We start from the raw sequence: 26,368 nt of genomic DNA, 5'->3' as shown, positions 1-26,368 counted from the left end.
CAAAGACAATGGACATAATGACTGATGGAAACATCGTAACATAAGGTATCTGCATACAAGGTATGAAGCATCCAGGTCATCTACCTTCTGAAATATAAAGCGTTATACCAATAGTTTACACCCCTGCGGGATAATAATACCGGCCTCACATACTACAACTTTTATCGCAGGCGAGACAAAAAGGGGATGACAGGAATCGCCAAAAATACCACACATTGCAACAGACCACATCAACCACCAACACCTGACTCATACATAACACCAGACGTACCAAACAAAGGCAAAAAACAACATATCATCCAGATACATGAAATGCAGGTAAAAGTGACCTTATTTTGGTGGAGGATATTGTGCTCTCATAAACACACTAAGTTATGTAATGATAGGTCATTCTGAGAACTGATCAGTAAAACTCAAATTAATGATTGTTTAGAATAAGAGTGATCTGGCTGACAGTTATGGAATATCTGTTTCACAGATGACAACAGATATGTTCCAATTGTCGTAACTACAATCCCTCCCCCTTTGACCCAAATTTGACCTACAACCGGGTTTGTACTAACATGAGCAACTCAACGGGTGCCACATGTGGAGTAGGATCTGCTTACCCTTCCGGAGCCCTTGAGATTACCCCCAGTTTTTGGTGGGATTTATGTTGCTCAGTCTTTAGTTTTCTGTTTAGTGTTTTGTGTACTGTTTTTTGTTTGTCTTTCTTTTTAGCCATGGCGATGTCAGTTTATTTTCGACTTGTGAGTTTGAATGTCCCTTTGGTATCCTTCGCCTCTCTTCGGCTTTTACACGTATGTTCCCAAAGATAAACCTTAAAACTCATTTATTGAACTTATTTCTAATTATGAAATATAGCTGTAGATGAAAGTAAATTACTGTTAGAAAAGAAGCTTCTATGCTATCCTAAATGAACTCTTGCACTAAATAAATGAATAAAGGAATTTTTGGAATTAAATGACTACTTGGCCATTTTATTGTTTTCATCTACTGACAATTAGGTTTTAATCTAAGGGCATTGCATTTACTCAGACATAATGAACCCTTCATAGCAACAAACATTTTCAAAAGAAGATGGAAAGAATTTTTTATTTAAAATTAAGTTACATATCACATTTGTTACTTTTAACAACAAAAATAATTTAGAATTAATTTAATAACACTTCCACAAATAACATTCATCATAACTGTATCTAGACTTAATTATATACATCATACAAATTCTAAATATATACACAATACGAATTATAAATCACTGTATTTCAGAATATTGAATTTCAGAATATTCCAGCACTAGAGGTTTAAAGTAGTGTGCTAACAGGCGTAAGTAACAATTTTGACATACCATTGTGTTGATATTTTCTAATTATTTCTGATTCTAAGTACAGGGCTAAATTTATTCCAACAGAAAACTTTTCTTCGAACACCTTTCTATACTCCTTTTGATATAAAGTTAAAAATGATTTAAAGATAAGATTGTTCATAGACCCCAACACATTGGGAAAAGTCAGTTGTATTTAATGTTTTACTGTAACAATGCCATAAATTGTGTATTCACAGAAAGACTAGTTCTCCATATAGTTTAGCCTTAAAAATGATACAATTATAATGCTGAAAATACATTTAATTCATGAACTACACACCTATAAATATATTAAATACACAATTATAACATTGCAAAAGATTGTTCATAAACTTCAACTGACAATAAAAGGAGAATACATATAGAATAATAGCATTTTTGTTTTTGATACTGACTTTTATCAGCAAGAATATCAAGTGAGCTGATGAAGTCAGTATCAAAAAATAAAATGCCATCCTTCTTTTTATGGCAATTTGCCTTAACTGTATGTTCTTTTGGTTATATGAAGTAAAATGGAATAGTTAGTAAAAATACTTTTACGCGTACAAAATGTTGGGATAGTTGTTCGATTGTATGAATGAAGTTGTGTGCATTTCATTGATAACTTGACCTAGATGGACTTGAGCATGTGACGTTGCTGAACTAATACATGATGTCATTACCTAATCTAAGTCCTGTGTATGATCTTAAAAATATTAGGCAGTAAGATCAAAGGGAAAATGTATTAATTGCTGATAATGGTGATTATAAGACAAGTTATTGTAACCTATAGTAAATAATTTTATGGTAACAGTTTGAGTATTCTGTCAGTGCAGTGTAAATAGCTTTTTTTTTCAACTGTAAAATCTTGGAGTGATGATGCTATGTTCTCAAATACAGTAAATTTATTCTTGTACTAAAGTGACTTGAGTGTATGATAATCAGCAGCACAACTCATCTTTTGAACGTTTCCATGTTTAAGTAAAATGTCTGATTGATAAAAACATAATTACATTCTAAAGTTTGTTACATAACTTTCAACTTTATAATTGATGTAAATATATCAAGTGTTGCCTTTAACAGCAGGTATAGATTTTTTTTAACAATGATAACATAATAAGAACTCTTTAATGTGGGTTTTCATAAGCTAAAGAAATTCTTTTCATTTTAAGTATAAAGTTTTTTTTTATAGTCATGTGCGTTATCATGATTGAAACCTTTTAGTTAAGCTTTTGTTGTAAATTTGTATAGCTGAACTGAACTGGAAAGGCTTCTCACTATTTTATAATAAACATTGTTTAAGATTGGTCATGTACAATATTAAAGCTTATTTAATACACAATCTTCAAAAAATTTTTTTATCAAATTTAATGACAAAAATTAGCAAAATGTAGCTTATCTGGAACTCTGTATAATTTTGCTTAAAACATATAGCACATAAGCCTTACATGTGTTTTGTGAAGTAATATTAACACATATCACTTTCATCATCAGTACCTCATGGGAAAGTTCACTACTCTCAACAGTGACATTACCCCTGGATATACTGCAAAAATGATTAATAAAAGGGAATGTTTGGTTATAAAATGATAATTCAAACATGGATATATCTTAAATCAATTAAAAATTCAAAGATATAAAATGCTCTATTTCTAGATGAACTTGACAACAAACAAATTTTAGAAAAAAAGGTATATTAAACAATTGAAAAGCATGTTTGTCACTACAGCATTTAAGTTGCAAATATTAAACATGTAAGCAGCATTCACATATCTAGAGTAAGATATTGAAGTAATCATACAACATATGATCTATTAGTTATAATATTATGATTAACTTTAAAATGCATTTTATATATGTGACACAAAAGCTACAAATTGTTTTACAAACAATCACTTAACATACACTTATAGTTAAAAAAATGTTAATCACAGTTTCATATAATTTTGAATAAATCAAAATTTAAGTATATAAATAAGTTGGTCCATGTGAAAGTCATTTTAAGTCTTCACTGTGGTGGTGCATAGTCACTCATTCTGATGGAAAACAAATATCCAGCTCGTATAAGGAAGAGAACTCCTGATACAAAAGCTCCTGAAACAGATATCAATTATTTCAATATTCAAAATAAGCAAAATGCACATGTCGTCGTGCTAAATATACCCATAATTGTAATTCAAAGTATCGTATAAGGAAGAGAACTCCTGATACAAAAGCTCCTGAAACAGATATCAATTATTTCAATATTCAAAATAAGCAAAATGCACATGTTGTCGTGCTAAATATACCCATAATTGTAATTCAAAGTATTGGAAAAACAGGAAGTAAGTGTCTAACACATCTAAAAAGAGCTCACATGTAACACTCATCACTGTCAAGCTGTTAAATCTCATGACATTCTGTTCATTGGTTCATGATAAAGGTGTGACAGAAATATTTGTTGGTGATTGCAATGAAGACATAAACTAATTACTAATTATAAAACAAATCATGTCCACTGGAAAATTTTCATGCACATTATGGAAGATTTTTATGAAAAAAGGACCCTTAAAAATCTGTATAACATAATTATAGTGAAGATTACTGGGGTTAACAAAATGTTATGATTTATAGAGGCATTTATGTTCAAATAACACAGGGGACTCGGCTTAATGGTCTAAGTAGTCGAACTACTGTACCATTAGCCTGTCAACACTGAGGTTGTGATTTTGAATCCTGTACATGGTAGGTGCACTAATCTCAAATCTTAATTGACAAGGATTGTCAGTTTTTCTACTAAAGGTTGGTGGTTTTCTCTCAGCACACAGGCTTCCTCCATCAATACAAACGGACCGCCATGAAATATCAGAATAGTGCTGAAAGTGGCGTTAAACACCAACCAATCAAATAACACAACTAGATGTTTTTTTTTTTCATATTTGGTTGCAATTACATTGAAAACCGAAATCTATACATGTCATGTTTAATAATTAATTGAATTACAGTAAGCTTCTAACAAGCCAGTAGTGCATGTTTATATAAAGATAAGAAGATCGCGCATGATTGGCAATGACATGAATGAGACAATTTTCCACCAGAGACCAAATGATATAGAAGTTAATAACTATATATAGGTCATCATACTGCCTACAACAATGAGCAAAACCCATACCACATAGCAAGCTATAAAAGGCCCCAGTATGATAAATGTAAAACAATTCAAATGAGAAAACTAACAGCCTGATTTATGTGCAAAACAATATTAAAAAGAAAAACAAATATGATATACAGCAACAAACAACATCCACTGAATTACATAGGGATAGGCACAAAATGTGGCTTGGTAAAGCAGGTGTCCAACTCTCTCCCTTATCTGAGACAGCAATATTACATCATAACATAAGAACAAACTATAATAAACTGTTGACACAGAGATATTTTTTCAATTTGAAACTTTGATGGTATAATGCAAATGTTGAAATTAAAATGTCAATATTCAAACATGTAAACTATGCAAATCATTCAGTCATTGAATCATGACTGAAGGTGTGTGGCCAAATAACCTCCATGGAAATATGAAATGCCAATGCTTATAAAACTGCATACCAAATACCATTATCATAAGTGGTTCCCTTTAAACTAACCTAAACACAAACTTTAACTTGTAAGCTATGTAAAAGTTTCAAAGTCAATGAACCATGATGAGGGGGTAGGGCCATATACTGGTAATCTCCATGGAAATGAGACTTGCAGATGCCAATACAACTGCATACCGAATATCATTGACTAATCATTAGTTGTTCATCTTAACCTGATCTAATGACATACATTAACATGTAAATAATTCAAAACATTCAAAGTCAATGAACCATGACTAAAGGGGGGACTCAAACAATCTCCATGGAAATGAGATGTACCAATGTTAATACATCTGCATACCAAATATCATTGACCTAACACTAATAGTTCCCCTTAAACTGACCTAATCACAAACTAATATATGTAAACTAAGCCAAAGTTTCAAAATCAATAGACCATGACTGAGAGGTGGGGCAAAATAATCTCCATGAAATGAGATGTGCTAATGCTTATACCACTGCATACTAAATATCATTGACCTACCACTAATGGTTCCCCTTAAACTGACCTAAGCACAAACTAATAAATGTTAACTAAGAAAACAAGGGTTTGTCCATAGTACACGGATGTCCAACTCACACTATCATTTTCTATGTTCAGTGGAATACAAGTTTCAAGTTGATTGGACTTTAACTTCATCTAAAACTACCTTGACCAAAAACTTTAACCTGAAGCGGGACAGACGGACGGACGAACGGACGCACAGACCGAAAAACATAATGTCCCTAAGTGGGGCATAAAAATCACAAACTAATACATGACCATGACTGCGGACGTGGGGCCAAATAATCACCATGGAAATGAGATGTGCCAATGCTAATACAACTACATACCAAATATCATTGATCTACCACTAGTGGGTCCCCATAAAACTTGACCCAATCACAAACTAATACTTTTTTATAGCCGCCACCGTCGGAAACAGGACAGCTAAATCTTGCTTTTTCGATGTCATCAACACGAAACAAAGTTGAAAAGGGCTCAACTGGCCGATACAAAACAATTAAAAACAGCTAACCAAAGGACAAATCTGAGAGCACTCTAGTCTTTTAAAGATTCTCCAAACCTAAAATCAGTTAAGTTTTTCATGACTAATACCAGGGTTTCCAAGAACAACCTGAGACAGCAAGACTTTATTCCATCCAAAATTGAAACAAATTTGTGGAAGCAATAATAAGTGTGTAGTAATATATTAGTTTATTCTTTTCTACCACAAAAGTAAGCACCAGATAAAAACAAAATCAGATCTACATTTGCTGTATTCTTACCTATCCATGCAACATATATACCACCAGTTTCTGAAGCCAACTCATATGTACCAACCTTCAAAGACATCAAAAGCAATTATTTGTTGCAATACTATTGTACATTTAAGTATATCATTTTCTTTAAATAAAGTAAAACAAATAAGTTTATAACCTAGCACTTAAATGTTTCTACTTTACCTACATCCTCAAAAGGCATTCAAATTATAAGTGCATTAATTACTTACAGAATAGATAGCAATTTTGTTCACAAAAGTTTTTCTTTTTGTATATGCTGAAAATGTGTGCACTGGTAGTAAAATAACTTCTAAAGTGGTGAAATATTGTCACTTTTGAAATTTGAGAGTTTTTATAAATTATTTTGTTTCAATAAATAAATAATGGGAATGTGGTATGATTGCCAATGAGACAACTATCCACCAGAGTTGAAATAAGTCGATATAAACAATTATAGGTCACCCTACACGGCTTCATCAATGAGAAAAACCCATACTGTATAGTTAGCTATAAAAGGCCCAGACATGAAAAAACAAATCAAACGAGAAACCTAATGGCCTAATTTATAACAAGAGAATTTACGTAAAACAGATATGACAGACATGTACCAACCACAAAACTACAAGTACCCCGGTTTGTTTAAATGAATAACATGCATTTCACTTTTAGTTATTAGCTGTATCTTTAACTTCAAATATGGTACAACTTTGTCATGTTTTGTTCAAAACATTACTTTTCGATAAATATTCTACACTGTTTAGCCATAATTAGTTATTAGAATAAACATTATGAGTCATAGACTTCTAAGTTTTCCATCAGCGCTTGATTTTGTGTTTTTCTTCCTGCTTATAATTTTCACTCCCAGTGAAATTTTGTATAAATATTAAAGTAGGTTCTTGAGTCTTTATTAGGTTTTGACCAACAGTAAGGATCCAAGGAGTTTCTACGAGGTAAGAAGCAGGGCATCTAGCTGTATAGCTCTTGTGACATTTTAAATCAGTAATCATCGTAGCTTAGAGGTAAGAAGCAGCGTAGATTTTTTTTCAGATTCATTTGCATTGAGGTATTGGCTTAAATCCCACACAAATACACACAAGAAAGTTATTTTAGTAGCTCTGTCGTCTATGTAAATTACCAAGTTGTTTCAGGTTGTATATGTATGAGGGTATGGATTGGGGGTTGTTAATTTCTGTATTCTTACATTTTTATGGCATTTTTCTTTATTTCTAAAAATAACCCTTATTCTGTAAAATTCTCATGAAAATGATTGACTATTTATTGGTTTTGTAATTATATGATTTCTTTATTCTGCACACTGTTCATTTCTGTAATCAGTTTTGTATATTACCGAATTCTTTTATTCTCCACAGTTATTCTTTATACTTTTGCACCCCATTATTCTCTATTCATTATTTTTTTTGGCAATTATTCTCTATTCCGTGAATCCCATCAGGACCCACATGTATGAAATGTATCTGCTGTTTCAAAGATTTTATATTTCTTATGCTACCTTAATCAAGGTATTACTTTCTTCCACAAATCATTATTTATTAGAGTATAAAATATTATGTAACAGCATTCATGTAAAGAGGTCATTGTCCACATATAACGCAATTACATTGTGTATATCTCCCCCTATATTTAATTAGTTTGATCAATTTGTGCCTCAACCAAAATTCCAAATTATGTTTGCTTATTCTTCTCTCTCATGTGTAGTATCATAAAATCTGTACATATCTACTGACCAAAAATGAATTAAAGGCAGTAATTTGATAAAATTCTTAAAATAAATGTACGACACACAACACGAGTTACAGGTTGTTCACTTTATCTATGATAAATGACTATAGATTATTGATTATTGACCATCTAAAGTTTCTATTTAAAAGGAACAACAAATTATTTATATCGTGAGCTATTTTTCTATTTACCTATTTTATATAACAACAATATATATAATCTTAAACTGAATGTGGAATAGGCAAAGCATGTATAGCTATTAATTGGAATATTATAATATTAATTGGAATATTATAATATTGTATTACTGAATGTGGAATATAGCTATTAATTGGAATATTATAATATTAATTGGAATATTATAATATTGTATTACTGAATGTGGAATAGGTAAAGCATGTATAGCTATTAATTGGAATATTATAATATTAATTGGAATATTATAATATTGAATTACTGAATGTGGAATAGGTAAAGCATGTATAGCTATTAATTGGAATATTATAATATTGAAATACTGAATGTGGAATAGGCAAAGCATGTATAGCTATTTATTGGAATATTATAATATTGTATTACTGAACAATGCTGAATGATGAGTTTGTATAAACAGATCATCTCTGAGGTGAAATTGAAAAAATAAAAACATACAAAAAAATTACATATTTTTTCAATTTAAATTTAACTCTTTTTCATGTCTGTCCAAGTAACAAATAAATTCATGCCTAAAATACACAATATCTGCCCTTTTATTGATACTTACTGTAACACCTATGCCAGCACCCAAAAATATCAGTCCAGCTATCAAATATATCCATGCTCTCACTCTAACAGATGAATTTCCAGCAGTAGACCTGAAGTGTATAATATTTGCTTAAACCGATTGGAAATTTAAATAAATTTGTGTGAACATTTTTTAAACCAAAATTTTTTCAAGATTTTTATGAATTAAGCTGAATAAGTATAATAATCAAAGAGCTGAAAGCTCTGAGGGAAAATGGTGCCACTGTCTCTAATATTGTGATATTTTTTATGCAAGTTTGATTTTCACATACCGTTATTAGTTTAACATTCCAACATGTCTCGTAAGCATATAATTGATATTCGTATATGTGTGTGTTATGTGAAGATGACAACTGGCTGTTTTTTTAGTACAAATGTATAGGTCAAGACTACCTGAATGATCTACAGTATCCAATGACTACTGGCTGTTTTTTTCTATAAATAAATAGGTCAAGGCTACCAGAATGATCTACAATATCCAATGACTACTGGCTGTTCTTTTGTACTAATAAATAGGACAAGACTATTTGAATGATCAACAATATCCAATGACTACTGGCTGTTCTTTTGTACAGATAAATAAAGACTACCTGAATGATCTAAAGTATTCTGAGTAATGTGATTTTTGTCTTGCAATTACATTTTTCTAAATCAAGAATATAGACTACTGGTATCCTTTTCAAACCAAATGATTATGAAGAGCCTGTTGTTATCAAGCTCTTATACCCCACATACTCATTAAATAAGTTACTAGTGACCTAGTTATTTCTGTTACTTGAAGCAAATTATATTTCTGTAGATTTAGACAATAGTATAATATTGTTTTACTAGTTTTATTTCACCTTGAAGATTAGACAAATAGGGATACTCCTTTGATTTTTTATTTCATGTCAGTCAGGTCGCTTTATATGAAACTTGAAACCACTTCTCTGCCACATTGTTATTTCATAACAACTCTGCCCTTGACCATGTTGACCCATGTAATTGATATTCATTCTTTAACCATATATCATAGTCAGTTAGTTTTTGATTTTGCACTCCCACTGTTACTCCCACACCACCTTTCAGGTCAAATGTCTGTCTCTATTTAAGTTAATGACATTGAACAATCATGGTTTTAACACAATTTCAATAGTGATAATGCTGTTCTAGTAGGTCACCATATATTCAACTTGGGTAGCATTCCAGTTATTGAAATTTGTGTCAGATTAGAACAATGATCTAGACTTTTAGGAATGGATCTTACAATTTAATATGGAGCCATAGTATGGGACCCCTACACGGTAACAAAAAAAAACAAGCTTGAAAGGATACAACCTCAAGCGGCAAAATCTATCACCAGAAATTACAAGTCAAGAGAGGATGGGCGGGATACGTCTCTAAAATGCTTGCCTAACTGGAACTACAACAAGATCTCCAGACAAGACGAACAAGGAGTTGAAGCCAGAAGTTAATATTTATGTAAAAAGTAGTTGAGGGGCTGATTCCCGCTATTGAACCATACTGTCATTCTATAATATTATTGCGTAAGTATTTCTGTATTGTCCTTGTTATTGGTCCATGTCTTGGTGTATTGGTCTGAGGTGAAGATGAAGGCCAATACTGCTGGCCGAGGACCAACAATAAGGCCAATACAGAAATACATGTAATAGTATCTTTATTAATTAACTACAGTGTTACAATATTTTTTTATTTCATTTCACAAGAGATAAACATTTTTACCTTGAAGTAGAACTATCCAAATCTCAGTTTCTTTTTATAAGATGTAATATCTAATGATTTGGTGCCGTTTCCATGTATCTTCAGCCTTTTCTCATCTGATGAATTTTTCTACCCTTTCCAGTCACTATAAAGTGTTGCGACTTTAATTTAGACACAACACATAAATAGCAATTGGAAAGGTACTGCCATTGCATGTGTAATGCAAATATATTTAAAAAAATAATAATGTGAGAGTTGAAATTGATACAACTATCCATAAGCCAATTGACCAAAGAACGAAGATTTGCGCAATTACAGATTGCATATGCCTGGTTCGGGTTTAAAAATAAAAGACCGTTTACAAAAGATGAGAAGCGAAAGTAAACAGTAAAAATCGATTTGTACCATCGACATGATGAAATTATGAGGTCGTAAAGAAATGAACTTTGTGATAATTTACTCGTTCCCCAAACCTGAAATAATTCCATCGTCTAGTTTCAAAATGCTTTTCAAATGAATGGGACCGTCTTTAACCTAAAATATATGCCATACTGAACGTTTCAGCTTGTTTATGGTGAGTAAATAAAAACTGAGTCGTACAAAAAACTGTTTACTTTCAGTTTGAGTTTATCGTAAAATCCGAAATCCTGTTTTGGCCGGAATACGGAAAAAAAATCTGTATTGGCCGAGTTGACATCTTATATTGCATATGCAGTTTTCATCATATTAAGTACAATGACAGTGTAGTTAATTAATAATGATACAGTTACAGACTCTGCTACTATAACTTTGTAAACAAAGATTCATACGCACCGCGTGGGTATAACCGTATTACTAATTTCCGATTATTAAAATCTTCGTAAATCTGGGTAAAGACCAATGGATATCAAAATGATTCCGATTATTACTTTTTTAATGATTGTAAAGTTGAAATGGCATGAAAGGCTGACATTATTTAGGAGAACTATTTTGTCTAGCGATTGCTGATCATTGGAGGGTAAAAAGTCCAACACCATAACAAAACGGACCTATTTATCATGTATACATACCGATTGTTTACGATTGTAAGACATGTGCATAAAAGTGAAAGCTCGAATAAATATGAAAAATAAAACTAAAGGATAGCTCCAAATATCATTTAATAACAAAAAACATATGGACAGGTCAAGATATCTTTTTGGTAAATAAAATAACGTATGTAAACTGGTTCCCGTTCGACTACAACACTTTGTTCGGGTGTAGCGTCATTCCAAGCAGATTCCAGTTAGTATGTAAAATAGTTAATATGAAACCGAGTGCGGTAGGCGGAGGCATAATCAACTTCCGTTAGTTCTGGTCAATGGTTTCGGAAACATGCCGCTGATAGCGTCATTTTCCAAAAATTATTTATTATAAATCTTAAGAAAGAATGTTTCTCTTTCATCTTACATTTACTTAACTTTTAGGTTCAACGTACATGATATATTTCACAATTAATCCAGAAAAATATTTTAGATAACAGAAAAGAACAAGGTTCACTTTTGGAAATATATGGCTTTGCATTTCATATAATATCAAAAAGGCCACAATTTGGTTCTTAAATGGATTGGTTAGGGGAGGGTTAGCACCTTCAAACATTGTTTAACCCTGCCACATTCTATATGTGCCTGTCCCAAGCCATGAGCCTTGTAGTTCAGTGGTTGTTGTTGGTTCATGTCTGTCATATTTGTTTTTCGTAAATTGTTTTGTCATAAATTAGGACGTTAGTTTTCTCAATTGAATTGTTTCCTATGTTTTATGTAGGGGCCTGTTATAGCAGCCTATACAGTATGGGTTATTCTTATTGTTGAAGGCCTTACAGTTGCCTATAACTGCTTATATCCACTTCAATTGAACATTGATGGATAGTTGTCTCATTGGCAATCATACCACATCTCCTTATTACTTCAAAACCCTTAATGCTAGGTAAAACAAATATCTTCATGATAGTACATTATAGGCTTGTCACTTCAAAGTCAGTACATTTTGCAGATTTATTTTGGAGATATTATCAAATAAGACAATTTTGTGCATTATTTGGACCAAACAGCTTGTGGTTAACCTTGGTCGCAACGAACCTACAATCAAAATGTTCTGTTACTGTTAATCAAAGGAGTGGTTCTATTAGGCTCTGATGTGGCCCCTATTTTCAGCTCAGATTTTAAATAAGGATTCATAGAACAATATCATAATGAATCATAGACAAAACGATGACTAGATAAGAATCGGTCTCTTGTATGAAAATTTAAAAATTAGCGTCACAAATTTTTATTTTCCTAGAAATTCAAGGAAAACAGGTTAATTTCCATTGGATTTTAGGACCGTAAACATACAGGGCATACATGTATGTCGACAAAATAGATCTTTTGTTATAACAAACTAAATATCTGACTCGAATATTAAGCTTGTTGAAACCCTGCACTCTGTGGTTCTGATGTCTTTTTAGGTTGACTTTCACTAAAATTTAGGCCTATTTTGGGGGTAAATGTTTAACCTTTATAAGAAAAGTTCAACAAAAATAGTTCCACATCACTAACATGTCTATTTAGTCATCTTGAAACAATGGACTTGATATTTCGGGGCCAACAGGGCCCGTACCAAACTTGCTCCTGAAGACAAAGGGTATTGTTAGTGATTTTACTTTGATAGCAAAATGAGCACAAAAATGCACTCATAAAATTTCCCATTATACAGTATTTCTATCAATTCATTTATACATCTTTGGCTTTCTAACGTTTTGGGTCTGAGTATTCCAGATAAGGGTTAATTTAACAAAATTTGCTGTTTCTCTTTTATCATAATGTAAAATATATACTGTGGATTCATTTTTATTCGTGGTATACCAATTTTCGTGGGTTTCGTGGGTCACAGCGAACCACGAATTTAAGAATTCAACGAAGAATAATCCCGAGAAATGTGTATGGAGTCGGATGTTTATTTCCGGTTATGTTATGCAGTTCTAGTAAAGTGTTGACTAGCGATAAACATTGTAACATAACACGTGTTTTTAATGAAAGATGATACAAGTATTTTGATTAAATCAATAATAAATATATCGAATATCAGTGATAATTTACTTTTTAAAATTGATTAAAACTGTTCATGGAAAATAACTGCAAGTTGTTAATTACCGTGTCATTGTTTGGTTTACTGGTGATAAAGAATCGATAGGATTAAGTACATGGATATTGCCCGTAGGTAATATTGTTTATGACAGGTGCATGTATTTTCACACCTTTTACTTATATGACTGTTTATTATATCGTGATTAGGGAAATGAGCTTTCAATCATTGAGTTTTAAATGCCTTATAAAATTCCGACAAGAATTTATAAATTGTAAAACAAACAAATAATTAGTTGTCTCTGTCCATTATTGTAATAGAAGTTTTCAATGAACACTTTAACCTAGAATGACCAAGCGAGGATTTTGACAATTCAAAACTTTTTCAATGAATTCCTTCTTTTTTGTTTGTTTTATTATTGATCAAACCAAGGAGGTTATATGATCTAAATCAAAAAGAAATCCACGAATTACGTATCTGATTTTTTTTTTGTAATCAGCGATCCACGAATTTACGTGTACCACGAAACGTCTTTTTTTCTCTATCCACGAAAATTGATACCCACGAAAATAAATGAATCCACAGTATTTGATCAAATATGCACTGGGGTCACCCACTTGTTAAAACCATTGCCCCGGCAGTTCTGTATGGCTAGAGATTATAGATTCTGCTCTAATAAATAGCTTTTGGGTAGTACTACGACGAGGGGCCAAAGAATTTCTGGGGTAAGCATTCCTAGAGGACGAAAATTGCGTCCGAAACATGGAAATAAAGCCAAATTCGATAAAATACGCATTGGGGGCACCCACTTTCCGACCCATTGTCTCGGTAGTTCTTTATGGCTAGGCATTATAGACGCTGCCCAAAGGAATAGCTATTGGATAGTACTACAACGTGAGGGTAAAGAATTTCTGGGGTAAGCATTCTTAAAGGCCGAAAATTTCGTCCGTAACACGGAAAAAAAGTCATATTTGATCAAATATGCACTGGGGTCACCCACTTGTTAAAACCATTGACCCGGCAGTTCTGTATGGCTAGGGATTATAGATTCTGCTCTAATAAATAGTTTTTGGGTAGTACTACGACGAGGGGCCAAAGAATTTCTGGGGTAAGCATTCCTAGAGGACGAAAATTGCGTCCGAAACATGGAAATAAAGCCAAATTCGATAAAATACGCATTGGGGGCACCCACTTTCCGACCCATTGTCTCGGTAGTTCTTTATGGCTAGGCATTATAGACGCTGCCCAAAGGAATAGCTATTGGATAGTACTACAACGTGAGGGTAAAGAATTTCTGTGGTAAGCATTCTTAAAGGCCGAAAATTTCGTCCGTAACACGGAAAAAAAGTCATATTTGATAAAATATGCACTGGGGTCACCCACTTGTTAAAACCATTGCCCCGGCAGTTCTGTATGGCAAGGGATTATAGATTCTGCTCTGATAAATAGCTTTTGGGTAGTACTACGACGAGGGGCCAAAGAATTTCTGGGGTAAGCATTCCTAGAGGACAAAAATTGCGTCCGAAACATGGAAATAAAGCCAAATTCGATAAAATACGCATTGGGGGCACCCACTTTCCGACCCATTGTCTCGGTAGTTCTTTATGGCTAGGCATTATAGACGCTGCCCAAAGGAATAGCTATTGGATAGTACTACAACGTGAGGGTAAAGAATTTCTGGGGTAAGCATTCTTAAAGGCCGAAAATTTCGTCCGTAACACGGAAAAAAAGTCAAACTGTGGATTCATTTTTATTCGTGGTATACCAATTTTCGTGGGTTTCGTGGGTCACAGCGAACCACGAATTTAAGAATTCAACGAAGAATAATCCCGAGAAATGTGTATGGAGTCGGATGTTTATTTCCGGTTATGTTATGCAGTTCTAGTAAAGTGTTGACTAGCGATAAACATTGTAACATAACACATGTTTTTAATGAAAGATGATACAAGTATTTTGATTAAATCAATAATAAATATATCGAATATCAGTGATAATTTACTTTTTAAAATTGATTAAAACTGTTCATGGAAAATAACTGCAAGTTGTTAATTACCGTGTCATTGTTTGGTTTACTGGTGATAAAGAATCGATAGGATTAAGTACATGGATATTGCCCGTAGGTAATATTGTTTATGACAGGTGCATGTATTTTCACACCTTTTACTTATATGACTGTTTATTATATCGTGATTAGGGAAATGAGCTTTCAATCATTGAGTTTTCAATGCCTTATAAAATTCCGACAAGAATTTATAAATTGTAAAACAAACAAATAATTAGTGGTCTCTGTCCATTATTGTAATAGAAGTTTTCAATGAACACTTTAACCTAGAATGACCAAGCGAGGATTTTGACAATTCAAAACTTTTTCAATGAATTCCTTCTTTTTTGTTTGTTTTATTATTGATCAAACCAAGGAGGTTATATGATCTAAATCAAAAAGAAATCCACGAATTACGTATCTGATTTTTTTTTTGTAATCAGCGATCCACGAATTTACGTGTACCACGAAACGTCTTTTTTTCTCTATCCACGAAAATTGATACCCACGAAAATAAATGAATCCACAGTAAGCAATATAAGATTCAAAAGAAAGACCCCATGTGATTGTAACCCATTTTTCAAAGACATAACAATAACCATAAACGGATATACTTACACCCGTCTGCAATATGGACATCTGGCTAGCAAAGCACTTCCTTGATTAAACTATAAAAAATAAATGTTAAATTTTAATGTCCTTATAAAGACTATTCTTGTCTGATTTACATTTAATATTTCAAAACAAACTGTGTTCATAATAGTGATGCACAAATGCTTCTCAGTAGGTTTAGAAAAAAAAAAAGACTCTTCTATGGTTGGGTTGTTGTCTCTTTGACACATTCCCCATTTCCATTCTCATTTTTATCTTAATCAAACTGGAGCAAAATTCATATATATTCAAGGAACACTTACCACAAATACTTGAGTGCAGTATGCACAAACAAATCTTGCTGACCCTGGTGCTCGCACTGTTACCATAGGAACAGGATTTCCAAGATGGATAATTCTTTTACTTAATTAAAACAACAAATTGGTATAAGTCATTTACCTTTTAATTCATCACAACTGACATTTTTTATGCAGTAAAAAGTAAAAATATACAATTACAAAATGTCCTTACTTCAAACAAGGAATAGGGCAAATGAAAACAGCTCATATCTTTTTGCTTGGTTCAGTCTTTCATAAACCTTACTGTAAATTTGAAAGCCGACATAATCATCCAAAATTGAATGAAATATCAGGTTTTTTAATGTTTCCTAATTGAAAAGATAAAAGTAGAATAAAAACTGAGTGAATTATGAGAACCAAATTAATTCATTTTATTGAAAATGTTAATATCCTTCAAAACCTTTATTAAAGAATTAAAGTCACTTAGTATAATTTCAATTGGGTGTAAAAGCGTTCACCAAAGCACATTTAGTAGTAAGCATGATCAACGCTTTTACAACCCTATAAAATTATAATAAACTGCTTCGCTGAGCGCAGCATGATAAGCCCGCAGAGGTCCAACCCTGAACAGTTGGGGCAAAAATGGACACAATATTCAAGCTTGATACAGGTCTGAATTTGGATTGTAATTAAATATTTGACATATTACAGGTTTCTGAATAAATGTAGTCAAAGAACTTGAAATTGGTTATATGAATTGAATTTATATTCAATTAAAGATGTCTTGCTGTTGTGCAATACACTGTGCTGTTGCACAATACTTAGTAAATCTGTTGTCAGACTATAAACAAATAAAGTTCAATTATTTCTCAATGTCATATTAGAAATTTATGAAAATCAAAAGGGAGCTTACATCAATAGATATAAACAATTCACCAAAGTTTCATGAGAATTGCTGACAGCATTTTTGAGTTATTGTCCGAAAACTGGAAAATCCCCACTTTTTTAATGAATATAACCCCATAACTCAGAAATGTAAAATGTAAAATTTATAAAATTCTAAAGGGAGCTTACTTACATAGATATAAACAATTCACCATAGTTTCATAAGAACTGCTGAAAGCATTTTTGAGTTTTTGTCCGAAAACTGGAAAATCCCCCTTTTTTATGAATTAAACCCTGTAACTTGGAAACATAAAATCTAAAATTTATAAAAATCGAAAGGGAGCTCATGTCAATAGATAAAAACAATTCACCACAATTTCTTGCAAGTTGGTGAAAGCATTCTTGAGTTATTGTCCGAAAACTGGAAAATCCCCCTTTTTTTAATGAATAAAACCCCACAACTCAGAAATTTAAAATTTATAAAAAACAAAAGGGAGCTCACGTCAATAGATATAAACAATTTACCAAAGTTTTATGCAAATTGGTTAAAGCGTTTTTGAGTTAATGTCCGACATGTTGACGACGGACAGACGGACGGACGAACAGACGGACAACAGTATACCATAATACGTCCCGTAAACGGGCGTATAAAAAGATGCATTCAATTCTTATAATTCCAATTTAATGCTACAACCATGAAATAAAGAGTTATATCAAGCTTTCCGTTAGTTTTTCTATTGATTGTTTTAATTTTGTCATGGATAGCACGTGCAGTCATAGCTGTTGTATTTTATATGGAAATAAAATCTGATATTGGAGTGCCTAACGATTGTTGTCAGCCAATCAAAAATATGGATTCTAATGAAACATACATGTAATGTGATTATTCACCTTTCAAAATTCAAGGCTAATTCAGATATTTACATATGTTATAGATAATTGTCCATTGTGGCGGAGTATACATTATGTATGTTGACCTCTAGATGTAGTTTCTGGGTGTTGATTGGTTGCTGTCGCATTGATGTATACCTCATTCTCCTTTTTTTATTACTACATACCATTGTTGTCTAGGACAAGCAATTTTAGCAGCTCCGCTCCGACAGATAAGTAAACAGTTACAAGGACATCTTACATATTGTTTCCCAGGTGGTGCTGCTTTGATAGGCTGTTGAAGTGAAATTCAAAATTAAAAACTAAGTAAAGCTGTAATGTACTATCAAAATACTGTGTACTTAAATTTGATAGTTTTCTTTATTCAAACTAACTCTTGAAATTCTGGATTTCAGAAATTTGACCCCTACATTTGTATACAAGTAATATTTTTCTTTTAAAAATTTATATATATATATATATATATATATATATATACATTTTGTCTAAACATCAGCCCAACAATGTTAGATCTGTAAATTTCCTTTCGCAAATTTTGAGTTCTTCCCTCGCCGGGATTCGAACTCATGCTACTGAGATATCTTGACACCAATTTGCCTGCAATGTATCCAACGCGCTAGACCACCCGACCACCTAAGCTTCACAATAATAAAGCTTACGGTGGCCAGGTGTTACCTTTCCTCGTCAGTTTTAATCTAGTGTCGTAATACAGTACATGATATATAAGGCATGAAGATGGAATACTTACAGATCAGCTGAAATATCTATTGTAAAGGATCCTACAAATTAATGCAAGATACAGTCAAAAGAAATAATTATATTTATAAGTATGTCTGAACCAGTGACAACTCTACAACAGATTTATCCATTGGATCACCAGCAGTGATGGTGATACATGGCTGTGTACATTCTGTATATACAACTCGTCTAAACATCAGCCCAACAATGTTAGATCTGTAAATTTCCTTTCGCAAATTTTGAGTTCTTCCCTCGCCGGGATTCGAACTCATGCTACTGAGATATCATGACACCAATTTGCCTGCACTGTATCTGATGCGCTAGACCACCCTACCATCTAAGCTTCACAATAATAAAGCTTTCGGTGGTCGGGTGTTACCTTTCCTCATCAGTTTTAATCTAGCGTCGTAATACAGTACATGATATATAAGGCATGAAGATGGAATAGTTACAGATCAGCTGAAATATCTATTGTAAAGGATCCTACAAATTAATGCAAGATACAGTCACAGAATAATTATATTTATAAGTACCTCTGAACCAGTGACAACTCTACAACAGATTTATCCATCGAATCACCAGCAGTGATGGTGATACATGGCTGTGTAAATTCTGTATATACAACTCGTCTAAACATCAGCCCAACAATGTTAGATCTGTAAATTTCCTTTCCCAAATTTTTAGTTCTTCCCTCGCCGGGATTCGAACTCATGCTACTGAGATATCATGACACCAATTTGCCTGCACTGTATCTGACGCGCTAGACCACCCGACCATCTAAGCTTCACAATAATAAAGCTTTCGGTGGCCGGGTGTTACCTTTCCTCATCGGTTTTAATCTAGCGTTGTAATACAGTACATGATATATAAGGCATGAAGATGGAATAGTTACAGATCAGCTGAAATATCTATTGTAAAGGATTCTACAAATTAATGCAAGATACAGTCACAGAATAATTATATTTATAAGTACGTCTGAACCAGTGACAACTCTACAACAGATTTATCCATCGAAAACTTTATTATTGTGAAGCCTAGGTGGTCGGGTTGTCTAGCGCGTCGGATACAGTGCAGGCGAATTGGTGTCACGAAATGGATCTTAATTTTAAATTTAATACTAAACAGAAATCAATAAACTTGCGGAAAAGATAACTCACTGAACTTACATTTTTAAGAGTCAAATATATAAATAACATTTATACATGACAACTCAGATGACAATACTAAATCTGCTACACAGTTAAAGAAGAATAGAAAATAAGTAATTATAAAGCTGATTTTAAACTCACCGTTGCTTCATTACAGACAGTACATTTTATTACATGTTGATTGGTTTTGCCTTCTATGTTTATTAAAGCCTGACATACTTTACAGTTGATCATCGGTAGGCCACCTTGTGGTGTGTAAGGGGGAGGTAACTCATTTGGTGCAATTGGTGGAACAGTGACATTCTGTGATACAGCTATAAAATAATAAATATTCACTTTATAGGTAATCATCTTAATAGAACTTACATACTAATTAAAAATTATAATAGCTATAATTTTAATTTCAATGTAATGGTATTTCAATATTCTCCATCTCATTAACTCAGTAAAATTATGATTACAATAGACAAGTAAAGCAAAGTTATATTATCTACTTTATAACAGATGTAAATTTCATACTTTACATCAATTTAAAAAAAAATCTTATCAAAGCACTACTTGCAATTTTTTTATATTTAGTACACAAGTTTCAATACATGAATACATATTGAATCTTCTGCTTCAGCATTCAAAATAGTTAAAATGAGGAAGGCAGATAACCAACTACCTCCCTCTATTGAAAAGCCTCAGTATACTTTTTCAGTGAAGGAAGTTTAGTTCGAAATTTGTGGTCTGCTGCCAAAAATTTTATCATAAAACCCAAGAAAAATAATATCGAACAAAAATATAAGGATTTTGCAATATGCCCTATACATTCAACTTCTCAAGCATGTTTCATAAAAGAGTTGGCTGTGTAAATAGTGCCTATTTGTATTGTTCAAAATTTATCATGATACTTTTTCATTACATCATTTTATAATCAGAAATTTTCTTCACAGTAATTGGAACAACTCCTCAAAGTTGCTCATTCAGACAATTTTCAGTGTTCTGCCCTACTTTTGTTGCATGAATTTCACTCATTTGGACAATTTATATGAGTGAAGTCCTGTGCCACTGGATGAATGTAAATCATAAACATTAAAAAGACAATTCTTTGATGCAACTACCATAACTAAATAAGATTTATGATCAGCAAGCAAAAGAATGTCTCTTTATTCAATTTATTTAAAATTTCATGACATGAAGTAATCTGTCATCCTCCTTTTCCTTACCGCTCCGGCACTGTCATGTTGTTCATGTTTGTAATATGCTGTGAATATGATATTTCTACAGCCTGAGCACAATCATACAAACAAACCATGAATGGGGCTACAATAGGGTACACCATTAAGGTCATGAAGTCATGTTTAAAATTTGCCTCAGGTTAAATTACCAGGTCACTTTTAAGAAAATAAAACATTTAAATAAATTGGTTTTGCACATTTTTCTAGGTCCTTTTAAATGAGACATTAGGTTCCCCGCTACAAATATCTGACAACTTAAATTGAACAGTCATGACAGTGGCGTAGCTAGGCCATTTCTTGGTGTATGGCAAACCTTGGGTGATGGGTCTGGGGACGCTTCAGGTCCAACACCCTTTTATTATATTTCTGAATAAAACAACATAATTGTAGAAATTTCAGCATACACAGTTTTGCTAGAACTAGAGAGTATGAATATCGACAGTCAATACTTAAGAAATGAAATATATTTAAAGTACAAAGTCAGAATTAGTACAGTAGAACATTTTCCTGTTTTGTGTGAAGCAAATGTTTCTATAACCCCTTTACATTAATATAGATTCTCTTTGAATATGCATTAACCTTAATGCAGATAGTCTCTCTTGGTACATAGTAGTTTTTACCCTACGCAAAACACTAAACGATCTTTCTGCAATAGCTGCAGCAATGGACACAATAATCAGATCTTTCTGCAGTAGCTGCAGCAATGGACACGATAATCAGTACAGTGTTTATGTTCCAAATTCAGGGATACAAGCCTTTCCTTGTCATATTTAAAGTTTCACAAAGAGACGACGGTTGCTGTGCTGAGAAACTCCATGGACGATCCAACGATCAACCTCAGTTTTGAAGAAGTCTAAAACTTCAGGGAAGTCATACCTGTATACTGTAAATATTTCTTCAAGTTTAGTATCTGTAATTTGATTCCTGGTGGTTTGTATATGTAGGTAACAGGCAGTTGGCTTGAAATCTGGACTAGTCACAATGTGTCTTTGTTGTAGTTCAAGTTGAGGTATTACAATTCGACATTCCTCTATAGCTGATGTCTTATAATGAAAATTACGTAAGATGTGTAAAAAGATGTGATGGAGACAAATTCTATATCATAATGATACCTTGCAGGAAACCCAAAACTGTGCATAGACTCTCTTTCTTTCTGGAGAATGTTTTTTTTTTTGTCTGATTGTCTTGTAGGTTAGATTCTGTGAATTTCCCTATATCAATATAGCTTGAGCAGTCACTTGTACTCGGTAATTTACAAATCCACCACAGTATGACTTTGTAGAATCAACAGAAATTTTCTCTTCCATTGGTATCTGACTAATGTTATTCTGTGATGAAGTAGCAGTATATGATATTGGCTTTAAAATCATCTTTTTATTTCATCGACATTTTACAAGTAGTAAAGACTTTATCGAAAACTAGATATGAATCAATGAAACAAAGTTGTTCTTTGGTGATGTCATGTATTGAATACCTCAGAATGAATTGAGACCTGTTCGTTAGATGTGTTTGAGCTTTTGATTTTGCCATTTTATAAAGGACTTTCCGTTATGAATTTCCCTTGGAGTTCGGTATTTTTGTTATTTTACTTTTCCCATATGTTTTAATGCATCTGCAGTGGCCAGGGTGCGAATAAATGAAGATGAAGGCATTTTAAAGTAAATTGACAATTTCAAGTCTTGTAGTGATTTATGTAACCATTTATATATGTTTATTATCTGGACTTCAGTGACATATAAAAAAATCTAAATTTATAATAAATGCTTTGCCCAATTAAATCCTTAATGTTGTTTCCTTCAGACTGTCAAACACTGACACTTACTGTGTTAACCTGATATTATACACAATAAATTCCTTTAACAAATATAAATCTGAGTAAAATTTACAGTAGAGTCAAACTTTGACAGAAAATGAACAAATATATAATATAATACCATTTGATTAAAAATTAAATTTCATCACTTTTATCTTCAATTACAAGTCATTGAAGAAAGAATTACAAGGCTTGTGCGCCTATAACCAAATTGAGTTTTTTTAATTGATTAAGATTTAATTTTTCTCCAACATTTATGTGTATGCCCGGGTTTTTTTACATAAACATAGCTACGCGGATGATGAATAACCCACATCTCAATTGTAGCCAAGAAAGCAAATTCACAACTAGGGTTTCTCAGATGCAACCTACGATTCTGCCCAAAAGACTGCAAGAAAACAGCTTATTCTCATGAGTAAGATCCACAATGGAATATGGGCCAATAGTATGGGATCCATAAACCACAAACAACATTAACCAACTAGAAAGAATCCAGAGTAGAGCTGCATGATTTTTCACAGGGGATTACAAATTTAGAGAAGAAGGAATGGTCACCAAAATTCTCACTGTCTTAGAACTAGAAAATCTGCAGTCCAGAAGAACTAACCAAGGGCTGGTATTTCTGTACAAAGCAGTTTAGGGTTTAGTTCCAGTTATCAAACCTGAAGAATTTTTGGTAAAAGCAAAACAAAAAGGATTATTACATTTTGAAGACTTTGAAAGTACAAATATAGTTAACAATTCAGTCAAGAACAACTCAAAGTCACTTGATACAAAACTGAACAATTCAAGAACTCATTCTTCTTAAAAGAGACTGTGATTCATTGGAACCAGCTGGAAGAAGATACAGTGTTCACGAAGTCAGTTGAGAGCTTCAACACCACCAATAGGTGTTCTTTCCCTTCAAGTTAAATCCAGAAATGGTATATTCAACATAACAATACAGAGTATACAAATATACAAATATTTCACAAGTTTTCTGCATACATTACGCATGTCTTTAACTTTTACTTCCTGATCAATTACTTAATTGATATTCTTTTATAAATGCATAACTAGACAATGTCATCATACACTAGATTTGAAATACAATTTTAAGATTGAAGCATGCTTATTCAAAACCTAAACATAATTTATCGAAATTTATAATCATCTGTTTTCGATGGTTTACACTTATCAATTTGGTCAAATATATCTTCCATAACATAATTTTTTTACGTTTAAAATTTATTGTGAAATAAAAGCTTTCGTCTGAGTTTCGGGCGTTGTCATGTTATGAAATATATAATATTAGTTAACAATAACTGCTAATATGTGTTACCATCATTATAATTTGGTGGTGGTTCACCGGGAGTGTCGTTTTTTAGCAGTGGTGTGTTTTCGTCTCCGACTTCTGCCATTTTGTTATTATAAACGTATCATGTGATAAAAAATAAAACCATGTGACCTCTTTATCAGCTACAGTTGAACCATAACGAAAACTACACATAAGAATGCGCAAAACTTGAATTTATATTCATATATTTAAAAGAATAACTATTATTCCGAGAAAAGTAACTAAATGATTTGTATTCCTAATATCCAACCAGATTAAAAAAAAAAACGGTTTTGGTGTGCTCGAATCATCGTGTCGAATTAAATGCACTCAGCCCAAGTAGACCGATATCTATGGCTATTTGGGAATCTACGACACTTGAAATATTTACGTCATATAAGATTCACCTTTGTGGCGTCAGACATTTTCCATTATGACGTCAAAATTTTACAGGAACCTTTAATTTGTGATGTCCAGTAATGGCGGACAAATAGCGATAAGGTGTATTGTATATCTAAATATACAATTCCTTCACTCAGTCACACTTGTCACGGTATTGTAAATGATTATAGATTAATTGATTGTTGTCTGCTTAACTTTCATATGCGAAAATATAATGTATATTCAGGGCGATAAAAAATTATCAATAAATCCATGTTGACAACAGGTACAATTTCTGAAATGTGGGCGCCGACCCGGATGAAGGGCGGGAAATTTAAACTGATGTTCTGGGTATGTTGGATAAAGACACACGTTCTGCCTTGCAAGTGGCCTCACCCAAATAGATTTGCAGAGAGCGTGACAAGTCATCGGAGTTTAACAAAGACGGTAACTCTTTAAGTAATAATGAAGGTAGACTCACGAAAACCCTTTTCGATAACCTACATATTCAATCACAGGCACTTGTTTCTATCCATGGGAAGCCCCACTATCAACGTATATTTACGAGTAAATATACGTTGATAGTGGGGCTTCCCATGTAAGTATACGTTGATAGTGGGGCTTCCCATGGATAGAAACAAGTGCCTGTGTATTCAATCACGAAAAGCTGCTCTCTGTTTAAGGGATTGAAATAAACATTTTTACATGAGATTACTTTAACTATGCTGTATTATAGTAATCTCAGTTTTTACCTAGAAAAATGCATGAGCTGCAAGTTAAGTTGATTTTGTTATTTAATAACTGTAAATCTTTCCTGCACAATACCAATAAATACCGTGAATATTTGTTTAAATGTGAAATAATTAAAAGTAAACGACGAAAAATAATCCATGTTTCGACCACTACACACTGATGGCAAGTCCATATACACATCCGTTACCACTGTGTGTGCCATGAACCCAAAAATAAGCTTTTTTTTTAATTTAAAAAGAAACAGTTGTGGTAGGATTTCCCATGAGACAAATTTCCACCTGAGACTGGCCAATTGACGTAAAAGATAGCAACTATAGGTTACCGCATGGTCTTCAATAAAGAGCAAAACCCACACCACATAGCAAGTGGTTCAGTTAAATTGCTGACACTTGATAAAATTGTAAATCATTTTAACCTCGTAAATACACAATAAAAATAACCTACTGTAGTTTTAAAACCACAGTGAATTTATAAAAAGGCGGAAGACACCAAAGGGACATATAAACTTTTACTGAGTCGAAGACAAGTAGGCAAATACTATACAAAACTGAGGAGCACGAACCCCACTAAATCACGGGGGCATCTCAGGTGCTCCGAAAGGGTAAGCAGATCCGGGGAAATATCAGGTGCTCCAGAATGGTAAGCAGACCCTGCATAATACGTGGCACCCGTAGTGTTGTATACATGTTTATTATTTTGCATGCGATGACAATATATGTAGACACAATCCGATTTCACGCTGTAAAAATAGCACAAC

At 32.8% G+C, this 26,368-nt stretch overlaps 1 protein-coding gene across 1 annotated transcript; it reads right to left on the bottom strand.

The window, feature by feature from the left end:
* Positions 1–1,079: 1,079 nt before the first annotated feature.
* LOC127703050 (type 2 phosphatidylinositol 4,5-bisphosphate 4-phosphatase-like) lies at positions 1,080–24,571 on the bottom strand. Its single transcript, XM_052207442.1, has 8 exons — positions 24,484–24,571; positions 20,268–20,440; positions 18,408–18,514; positions 16,489–16,588; positions 16,193–16,242; positions 8,732–8,822; positions 6,235–6,289; positions 1,080–3,442 (listed from the first exon to the last, which is right to left on the bottom strand). Exons 1-8 carry the CDS (start codon positions 24,560–24,562, stop codon positions 3,357–3,359), a joined length of 741 nt encoding a protein of 246 aa, XP_052063402.1. The 5' UTR covers positions 24,563–24,571; the 3' UTR covers positions 1,080–3,356.
* Between the last annotated feature and the right edge of the window lie 1,797 nt (positions 24,572–26,368).

Source organism: Mytilus californianus, unplaced genomic scaffold (assembly GCF_021869535.1).
Source record: "Mytilus californianus isolate M0D057914Y unplaced genomic scaffold, xbMytCali1.0.p SCAF_5, whole genome shotgun sequence".
NCBI lineage: Eukaryota > Metazoa > Mollusca > Bivalvia > Mytilida > Mytilidae > Mytilus > Mytilus californianus.
This window is presented reverse-complemented; position numbering and strand designations above follow the sequence as displayed.